Genomic DNA, 11,055 nt, shown 5'->3' on the forward strand with positions numbered 1-11,055 from the left:
ATTACATTTTTAATCTTTTTTATTTAGATTTTATTATGTGTGGTTTTAGTCCTTTGAATTTTTTTAAGCAAATTAAGTCATTCTATTCTTAAAATTTATAAATTTTTGTGCATGCTGTATCTATTAATTGATTTTCTTTTATTTAAAATGTTAGAATTTTTTATTCTAATAATTAATATGGACTAATATTATAAAATAATTATATTAACTATTTATTATTTGTAAGTTTTATTTTATGTGATTAACTTAAATGAGTCTATTAGACAATTAAATAATAATATGAAACAGATGTCAGTACTGACCCAGTAGAGATAATGAAAATCCTATTAGATTAAGAAGCTATAAAAAAGTTATGATCCACAATATATCAAACTGTCACACATTGAGGAATAAAGTGATTTCGATTGAAGAAAAATTATAATGACATTGTTCGTAATCATGATAAATAACCGTAAAGATCTTACAATAAACATCTAAAAATGCTTAGATTAGGAGTCAACTACGGATTTCGATATTTTATCTAATCTTTAATAATCAAGCATATTGTAGATCCTAGGACTTTTAGTGAATTATCATAGAATAGAAACTTGTGAATTTTTAGTTTCCACGTAAAGAATAAAGATTAAAGATATTTCAACATAAAACTCATATTTTCCTTTTCTATCTCAATATTTAGGGCTTTGTGATAAACTTGGGATATAAATAAATTTAAAAGATTGACCATTAAAAAAATAATTATAAAAATTTAAAAGTCATTTTTGTACAAATCTGATTAAATCTGAATGATTTTGTAATGTGATATTAGGGTTTGAAAAGGGGTTTTTTTAGATTTTTATTTAATTTTAAATAAAATTTACTTTGTGAGATTTCATATATCACTCAAATATAATTAGTGAATCCAAACAGAACATCAGCTTTTGTCATTAATATGTTTCATTTTTTTTATAGAAATTTTTACTTGAATTAGAATATTTTTAAAAGTATATTTATTTGTTTAATCGCTTTATTGTTTTTACTCTATATCTTTAGCTGATATGCACGTATCATAATTTTTTATTTTAAGAATATCATATACCATATCTTTACAAGTGTCACACTTATCCACATAAATTAATTAAAGGATATTTGATTTTGTTAGAAATGTTTTTATTTATTTTTAACTCTAAAACTATTACATCATTTTCAATTTTTTATATTTTAATTACATTACAAACAGTAAAAATAATTAAAAATGTTTTTAATATTTCCTAGGCCTGCACAATTTTTTTCTAAAAATAAAATAAACATAAGCTATTTTTTATAATTAAAAATAATAAATAAAAATATTATATATCTCATACCAAACAACTCTTTAATTTACTATGTTAGTGATAATGGTCATGTGCAGTGCAGACAACAAAAGGCATTACCAATATGGGTGGCCCTCTCCTTGACATTCACCAAATAACATGGCAAATTTTAAACTGTTTCTACGTTCATTCCAAAATATCAAAATAAGGACCTGTGTGGTGTCTAGCCATATATCTGATTCATTTGTATTTACCGGGCCAACAATTTGACTTCGTTCATAAGCTCGAATCAGGCCATGTCTGGGTCAAAAAAAATTATAATTTGGTTTATATTTATTTTGTGTGATTTTATATTTCCGTCATTTTAAATTATTTTATTATTTCAACAAATAATTTTATCAAATAACTATGATTTAATAAGTTAGCTTAATAATTTTTAATTATCTATTAAATTTTTTTAGTTAATTTTATCAAATATAATCTTACAATTTTCACCAACTATGATAAAATTCAATAATTAACTTTTTTAATCTCACATTAAAAAAATATTCTCTTACTTAAATATATATTATTTTATAATAATGATATTTAGACATCTCTAAATATGATATATCAAACACTGGTCAACATCTCATTTTTTTTTCTCTTTTTATTATATCATATCATTAATCGTACTTATATTTTTCTTTTCTCTCTATTTCTGAGTCTCATTTAATTTTTGGTGTTGATGTATTTTTCTCCCATAATTTTAAGGTAAAAAAAGAGGATGAGTTCTGGCACAATGATAAGGTTGTGTCTCTTAAGTGATTGATTGCTTATGTTTTATGAAAACAGTTTCTTTGTATGAGTAAGGATAAGACTATATACTACAATGACCATCCCTTATACTTTTGCATAGAGAGACCTTCCGGGCATATAACTTGCAGAAATAGAGGCCATATAATTTGCAGATAATAAAAATAAGCTCAGTGGAATATCTGCATTCCGCAGATACCAAGAGTAATTAAAGTAATTCTTTTTATCAAAATTGAAATAATCAATAGTAATACATCTAATTAGGTATAAATGATCGTTTCTACAACTTGACGTGGTCTGGACATCATCCTCAATCGCTACCTAGCAAGTCTCGGCGAAAAGAATGTTATAATATATCACTTACACAGTAGCCATTATTATACTTTAAAGTTTAAACAGGATGCTTATCCATTTTTAACCAATACTAATGAAACCCGGCATGCTTGGGTGCTGCACTCCTCCACAAATCTTAATTTCCAAATTGATGTATTGGTGCAGTCAATTATTGACTACTTGAGTTTCCTAGAGAGACAGTGGACAGACAAATGATAGTGAACTAGTGACATTATCCTCAACTGTAGGAGTACCTCCATTCTTTTCTTTTCTTTTATTATGTTCATATACCCCAGTTGAGGATCTTCACATCCAATTTCTGACTTTTTAAAAGTTCCACCGCCCATTAAATTTTTAAGTGCATGTACTTTTGATGTAGCTCGGCATAAAAATTCAGTAAAAATACATATATATAGGTGTGGGGAATATGGCATTACAAGGAAAATCACATTTCTATATATTCATCATCTTTACGCCTAGCTTTTGCACTCGTAAGATTAAGGAGCCGGTGAGTGATCATTAAATAAATTTTGGATTGGATCAGAATGGATGGGTTAATACAAATTACATCATTTAAGGTTCGGTGTAGAAAACAGTTAAAACATTATGGCCAATTTTTAACGACGGGATCTCCGGTTCATCATTCATAAATCATGATATTTAACTCACCTATTTAAAATTAGTTTTAATACACTCAATATTGACATATTTTCTTTCAAAATATGAAATGTGAATATATAAGTGTGTACGCGTATATAACCTAAATAATATATTTATATATCAGCACATTTTTTGGTCAAAGTTTTGTGTTTTATTTATATTTGAGATTGAATATGGACTTCACTTCATCTCATGAGTCTCAACAAGTCCATTGAATAGGTTCCAAATTGGATATCTAAAAGATATTGATTGATTATTATTTTAGTTGGTACTTTAACTAAAACTGACATTTATTGTTGTAAATATATGAATATTTGGATTGGATTTAGATATGAATAGATTGGAAAAATGATGCACTAATAAATCCATTTGTGACCCCTAAGCCATATGCAAATATTATATATGGAATTTGTAGCTTAGGAAGTGTTATTGCAGGGCAGTACTAAAACGGTGTTATCACGGAAGCTAGTTAGTGAAATGCATAGTATATGTACTTGTTTGGATATAAGTCATAAGCTCTTTTGAGAGTTTCTCTACTAAAAATATAGAGTATATATTCATAGAAGCTCTAAAAAAAGCTTATATCTGCTACAGTGCTCCTGGTGGTGATCTTAATTAAGTCATTGTTAATTTGGATAATCAAGAGTAGTGGATAACGCACTCAAGTTAGATCCACTAAATTCATGGGAGAATCTTTGTCAGTTGTCACATGCTAATTAACGATATGTGCTAGACTGCTAGGGCGAAGGTAATGGCAAGTTCGGATGTTGGGTGTTGGGGTACGGTGAGCACTGAGCAGAGAATATATATCAGACACATTCATTTCTTCAAGTATGGTTACGCAACTTGAATCACTACCAACCGCGTTTCAACATATTTTCTTGTATACAAAATTCTTACAGCTTGACATTTCTTTTATTCATTTGGTTACGGTGCTGCAACTGACTCTGACAGCCAACAACAATGTATTAATTAACATCAATTTTTCACAGTAGTCCCATTATATCCTCAATTGACTAATTACTTGTATTAATACAATAATGTATTAATTATTATATAGCATGTTGCCTCAGTCATGTGGGAAATCTATTTATCTTTAAATTGGTGCTGTTAATATTTTTTCTGAGAATATGTTAAAAATAAAATAAAAAATATATTAAATAGAAAACACAACTATTTAACATTTTAAATTAAAGTATTTCACATTTTCTGCAAGAAAATAAAATAAACAACACATATAACATGTATTACACAAGCAGGGCTTCTATATTTTTTTATCTATAAAGCTCAAATTTAATTGAAATATATAGTACTTAAAAGAGATTTGAAGTTATGGGACGAATATAATGTTAGTGATAATATACCTCAATCTCTAACTTAAACATAACCCTTTTCTTTTTATTTTAATTCAACTCCTAATAAAAGAACCAATTACTTTGACTTGAGTTTGTAAAAGAGAATGAAACTCAAAAACCAACTTGTGAAAGAGTATCATGAGTATCATCATATCTAAAACATCAGGTTATTACTAAAGCAGCTATTGGGCTTTTCCACCTGATAATCAGTTTTTGGGTTGATTCTCCTCCCATTAAGAATACATGATAACAAGTTTGATTTTTGGGTCCAGGCATATGTTTGACAAAATACTTCAAAATCTATTAGAAATCTCGTTGGATTAATTTGTTGTTTCAGTTTTTCTTAATAAAATAGGATTAGGATATGGTGTTCTAATATAAAATATAAAAAACTTATAATTTCAAAAGTATATATATATATATATTGTTGTATTCAATCGAAATAGAATTATCTCTAGTAAAAAATACTTGTGGTCTCTAAATATGATTATTATTCCATTCACAATTTATTTTTAGCAATCATTCCATTCAGTGATAGGAGATTGAGAATTTGTGTATCAGCAGGAGCTTGAGAATGGTGGTTCTATTCGATCTTTTTTACTTGGATACACATATCATTGTTAGGAGGAGACCTGGAGAAGATTAAGACTATATTCTCTAACACACTTCTTTAAAGTTTAAACATACTCTCTTTAATTGGTTAAACTTTATAGAAAACCGTAAAATTAGGAATGACAATCATTAAATATGATTTGAGAGCCATAAAATTTTTTCATCTTCAATTTAAATCAAAATGAGTTGCAAGGGGTATCCATGATTATTTAGTTTATTATCACTCATAGCCAGCTACTTGTTGTTTGGGTTCTATTGAATATAATAATAAATAAATAAATAAACAAGTCTTTTAATTTTCTTTGGGCCAAGCAATATATTCTGGACTAGGAGGCAATCGTCACGGCTAATCGGAGATACGCCCATCCAGAATGCTTTAGTAGTGGATTAAAATAGTGGGCCTATGAAGTTGCTGTGGGTTGTAATCTAAGTTCAAAATTAAAAGGGTACAGGAGGTGTGTTCAGAAAAAGAAAACAAATAGTTGGGCCCAAGTATTGCAGACATTAATAACGATGGGCACGGAAATTAAATAACAGGAAGTTATTTAAACTACATTTTTAGGAGAATTACTTAAATTTTACTATTACTAATATTGAATTTGAACAGGGAGTTGTGTTAAGAATTAATAGAAAGAGCTTTGTTAATTTGTTACTTCTATTATGTAAAATTTGTCTAAGTTTGAAACTTATGTATAGTTTGATGAACTTGTACCAAGAGAAATAGAATAATACATTCAAAAGGATCAACCTATGAACTAAAATTTAGAAAGTTGAATGCGTCATCCAATAAATTTATTTTAAATCGAAAATGATGGTTTGGATTACTTCATTAAGGTACGTGAGATTGGAAAGCACTCAAAAGCAATATCTTTTCGATAATTGAAATATCAGTTGAAGCAGTTACAGAGAAGTTGTACGAAAATCAAATGACATTAGATCTACGTATTTAAAAATATCATTATACATATGTCAAAATCATAGAGTTCGACTATTAGTATTAGAAGTTTATAATAAGAAACATTACTTAATTTATCAAACATTGACAACACTATTGAAGTATAATAATTATGAAAATTAACCTTTAGAAACATTACTATAAAAGTTACTTACAAATCATTTTTTAGATCATTGTAAAATATTACTATAATTAAAAATGAATATCTTTATTAAAATTACTATTATTATATGTATTAAGTATTAGATAATTCTCTAATAAGTTGAAAATTAAAAACTTGTTTGTTTGATTTAAAAGAACTTACAATCGAAAATGGATTCAATGTCTCATCTTCAAACATTTATTTGTTAATAAAATAATTTAATAAAAATTACTTAATTTATTACAAAATATTTTTTTTTCAAGAAATAAGTATAATTTTCATGATTAACATAATTTTTACCAGTTCCCTTTGGCTCGAGCTTCAATAGGATAAGTAAAAATAATGTTGAGAAATTGTACTAAAAAATATTCAAGGAAAACAAATGTTTTTAACATATTCAAATATTATTTGATTTTATTAAAATAATGGACCAAACAAAAACATATTGTTCTATCAGCAGATCAAAGGAGTCCTTTCTCAATTTATTGAAAGATGCAAGTTACATAGTTTTCATGATTCTAATTTGTAAAAATTGGTATTTAAATAAGAGAAGAAGAAAAAAAGTGATTCAGTGACCGTATAAAACGTTTTATATAACCATCCAAACATAATTTATGATATATGATAAATTTATTAACTTTTAAAATAATTATTTTAAAATAATTCAAACAATAATTAATAATTAAAATTTAATTGCATTAAATCTTTAAATAATTAGTGTTTATAGATGATGAGAAGTGAAATTAAATGCCAAATAACACCCAACTAAAGAAAATTCTATTTTAAAAGCAATATCAATATTGTAACATAAAATAATTATTATTAAAATTGAGACGTATACAATGTTTGATGATAGGTAAAACTGTAGAAGCTTGTGTACTTGTTGCAGAGAGAACTGAAACCCTGTGTGATGTGTCTGTAGGCAGTAAGACGATTATTTGTATTTCAATATGGCAACGTGATCAAACACCTTTTGCTACAACAAAATTAGAATTTATTAAAAAGGTAATTTTGTAATTGTTATGAAAAGGACATAATTGTATTAAATAATATGTAATCTTTCTATAATAAAGAACAAGTTATTTATTTATTTTATCCATTTTCATGTATAATGGTTGATCACGTGAAGGTTCATATCTATGGAATCATGCATACTATTCTAATGTCACCACTAAATCAAACTTAGTGGGTATTTCTTCTAAGTTTATCTATAAATTATTGAGTATCGACATAAATGAATTTGAGTCTAAATATATGACTTTTTAGAATTTAGAGTCAGGTAAATACAAGTTAAATTCATTCAAACCCTTCCTATCAATATCCCTAACATAAGGAACATCTTACCATTTCAAATTTTATATAGTAGCTTTTGTATTAAAATTGAATGTATAAAATTAATTAAGGGGCATAACTGCATATGATGGAGATCCGGTGCTAGGAACATCACATAAAGGTCTGAATGAAAATGTCAAGTGGGAACTTTTTTCACCACAATCGAATTGTTCGTTGTATTGATTGTTAACATTTGAAAGACTACCTACTAAAACAAACGCTACCAGATACAGATACCAATCCAAATAAGCGATTCTCTTCTAAGACACTCAAGTTAAACTCAATGAAGAAACCTTGAGTAAGTTCGAAAACAATGTGTAACCCTCCACGCTTTTTTGATCTTATCAGTTACACAGATTCTTTTCTTACCTGATGAACCGATCATTAATTCTTTAACAGTGAGTTAAGACTTAAAATAGATACCATTATTCAGTCTTATTTGTTTTGATTGAAAGAAAATAACATATTAACATCATATTTTATTAATAAAATTTTCTGTTGTGATTCATTTTAAGATGTGACCAAATTGCTACACAAGAATTATCATTACTCATTTGATTAGCTTTCTGCAACATCAATCCCTCAATTAATTGGAAATACGCTAATGTACATTACATCGTGGTCATAGGTTCATAGCCCTAGAGAATTTCCTCGCAAGGTTGCAACTTACAACCACATAAAATGCTAAGATATCCGGCTCTGTTAGTAAAGCACTTACAGTATACTGCTCCATCCGAACAATCTAGCTTCGTTTGGGTGTTCAGTTTTCAACAATTAATTTGATAGCTCTACGTCCTTTTACCAAACGTTGTGAAAGATCGAAGTCGATATGCTGATTACCATGATGCTATTTTTAGTGCCAATGATAAATAAACCCGAAATGTCATATTAATTAGCCACTCTATTTCATCCAACATTTTTTACATTATTGAGATTCCAATTTGCCACCCTCTTATTGTTTTTTGTAGGCCCACAGACATGGCGTGTAATACTTCAAAATCTTGTTTTGCTGTTACATTCCAGCAGAGGCATGGAAACGAAGTAAATAAATGGAAGAAATAGAATATTTCACATGTTTCAAGGATAAATCCAAATGAGAAAACCAATATGAGAGTGATTATTAATAAATAATTTTATTTTTTAAGCATGGGAAGATGAATTCCATTTTTTTTCTTCACTGGTATGAAAAAACATTTGTGAAAAATCAAATACCTTAAATAAATCTGATGGGACGGAAGAAGGAAGCTTGTTTCACTTATAAATAAACGGTGGTGCCCCACTATAACAGGTCAGTCCAAAATCAAGTGTCGCATAAAAATCCAAAGCAAGTTCAAGTTTAAGATTACTATGCCCCGGCACGTTACTTCTCACTTGTTGGAAGTGATGATGATGGCAAAAGAGGAACTTCATGATCATGGACCGTTTGATTTCTTTTGATACCATCCATCTTTGTGCAGTTTCCAAATGCTTTCGGTTTCCCAAAGTACGTCCAACTTACGACACAAAGAAGCCGTTTAGTTTAACCACTTCTCTTTGCGATGTTTCGTTCACAATGTTCATGCCTCTAAACGGCCACCCAGTTTCATTTCAATTTGTAAAACCACTAACCCAAACCACCCCATACCCATTATTACATTACATTAAATATGTTCAAATTAAAAATGAAAAATAAAAATAAAAGGTAAAAGGACTTGCATTACATATCAAAGTCTCCTAATGGGTTACAAAAGCTAACACATACCGCACTCAATACAAGGGAAAAAAATGTACACTAACTCGGGTCCCATTGAACCGGGTCTAAAGTCTGCGCTACCTTTCTCTAATCTGAGTAATCAATCACTACAGCACCTAGTTTTTTTTTTTCTTTTCTTTTCTTATGTAATAAAAAGAATCAGAAACTGGGAACAACATGAGCAGGGGCAAAACCAGTCTCATCCACAGAAACTGTCTCCTTCTTTTGCCGCATCTCGAGCACTTTACGATGATGGTTCGAGTGAAATTCACTTGAAAATGTTGGGCTACAAGCAGGCCTGTATTCGGGTAAGAGCCGGCCCGACTTGAAGCGGACCCCACACGCGTTGCATAGTGTTTTTGGGCCTAGCGGCCCAGTTCTCCACTGAGGGGTTTTCTGCACGCCGCAATGACTGCACCTTCGCGGCGCCAGGGTATCGGAAGAGGGTTTTTTCTTCATTTTTTTGGTATTTGGCTCGGAGCACAGGTGGTCGAGGCTTTGGGTGTAAATTAGCAAGGGGCTAGAGGGTGAAGAAGAGGAAGAGGAAGAGGTGGTGGAGCTTGAGGAAGAATCGGTGAAGGAAGGTGAACCGAATGGCCAAACACGAAGACCGTTTCTGGTTCGCTTGCTTCTTGCTTTGGTCTGAACCGGGGTTTTGAAAGAGAAAACCGGGATTTCCGGTTCAGGCTCTGCCTCTTTAAGGCATGCTGTTGGGTTCTCCGTTACGGTGGGGAAGGCCGCAGAGAATTCCGAGAAGGAATCCTCCACGAAATGAGACAGCCACTCCAAGTCCGCCAAGTCATCCGCCTGTAAAAATCGCAACTTTCTTCGTCAACCACTAACACAGAACAATTAAAATACAAATTGAGTGGAAAAAAAAGGTACCAAGACGCTAAGCTCGCTAGTGGGCACAGAGGCATAATCGTCTTTGAAAGTACAGGGCTCGTGGCTTGGGTTTTCATGCTGAAGGGAGACACAAGGAGTGTCTTCTTGTTGTTCGGGTTCTTCTTCGACGTGAGAGAAGTCAAGGAGGTCGTTAACGAAAAAGTCGTCGCAGGTTGTGCCGTTTTGGACACTAACCTCTTCCGTGAAGGTTTGTGGGCTCAGTTTTAAGGTCATTTCTTTCCTATAATTGCTCTTCAACGCTGCCTCCACGCACTCCATTTCTTTTTCGGCCTGACAGGAAAACCACGACCCAATATTAGAAAGAAAGAAAGAAAGAAAAAAGACAGAGACTTTAACAAAACTCGGTCGTTTTTGCTTGTTTTGAAATTGAGAAAAATTTAGATGCAGAGAGAGTGAATAGTGAATACCTGAGGGAAAGGGAGATAGAGAGGAGGTGGTGTGGTTGGAACTGCAAGGAGAGGGGAGAAGGAAGAAGGCAAAGGATGATGAAATTGAAAGGGTTGAGGATAGGGAGTTTGGTAAAGCATTGAATAAGGGGCGAAAGCGTCACTTGATTATTACTACTACTAAAAGCTCCCGTTTCTTCCTCTCTCTCTCTATATAGATATCCCCACTCCTACCTTATTTACTTTTTCCCACTCTCTTTCCGGTATTTATACGTTTTAAATACGTTTGTATTTTTTTATACGTAACTGTACATGCTCATAAATAAGTGAAAAAATCAAACACAAACCTGAAATTTCGAGCGAGGATTCCCATTTGCGTTTTGCGGGAGGACTAGGACGACTCGTTCCGTAAGTAACTATCCGCCACTATGTGCTACCAAATTTATACTACATTTTACCGTTTCTTCAAATTTTTATTTTATTTTCGAGACAAGGTTGGTACATACCATGTTATACAAGACTTACTGTTACCCTTTTCCCACCGGAAACCAAAATCGT

At 30.7% G+C, this 11,055-nt stretch overlaps 1 protein-coding gene across 1 annotated transcript; it reads right to left on the reverse strand.

Moving 5' to 3' along the window:
* Positions 1–9,014: 9,014 nt before the first annotated feature.
* Positions 9,015–10,820, reverse strand: LOC114420108 (GATA transcription factor 5-like). The gene is made up of 3 exons (XM_028385971.1): positions 10,519–10,820; positions 10,091–10,381; positions 9,015–10,012 (listed from the first exon to the last, which is right to left on the reverse strand). The coding sequence occupies exons 1-3, from the start codon at positions 10,636–10,638 to the stop codon at positions 9,365–9,367; spliced, it is 1,059 nt and encodes a 352-aa protein (XP_028241772.1). The 5' UTR covers positions 10,639–10,820; the 3' UTR covers positions 9,015–9,364.
* Between the last annotated feature and the right edge of the window lie 235 nt (positions 10,821–11,055).

This window comes from Glycine soja, chromosome 1, assembly GCF_004193775.1.
Source record: "Glycine soja cultivar W05 chromosome 1, ASM419377v2, whole genome shotgun sequence".
Taxonomy (NCBI): Eukaryota; Viridiplantae; Streptophyta; class Magnoliopsida; order Fabales; family Fabaceae; genus Glycine; species Glycine soja.

Coding starts and splice junctions, on each gene's coding strand:
- LOC114420108 (XM_028385971.1), bottom strand. CDS start 10,638: ATGCTTTACCAAACTCCCTATCCTCAACCCTTTCAATTTCATCATCCT. Junction 10,382..10,518: donor TCTATCTCCCTTTCCCTCAG/GTATTCACTATT, acceptor TTTTCCTGTCAG/GCCGAAAAAGAAATGGAGTG. Junction 10,013..10,090: donor CTAGCGAGCTTAGCGTCTTG/GTACCTTTTTTT, acceptor CGATTTTTACAG/GCGGATGACTTGGCGGACTT.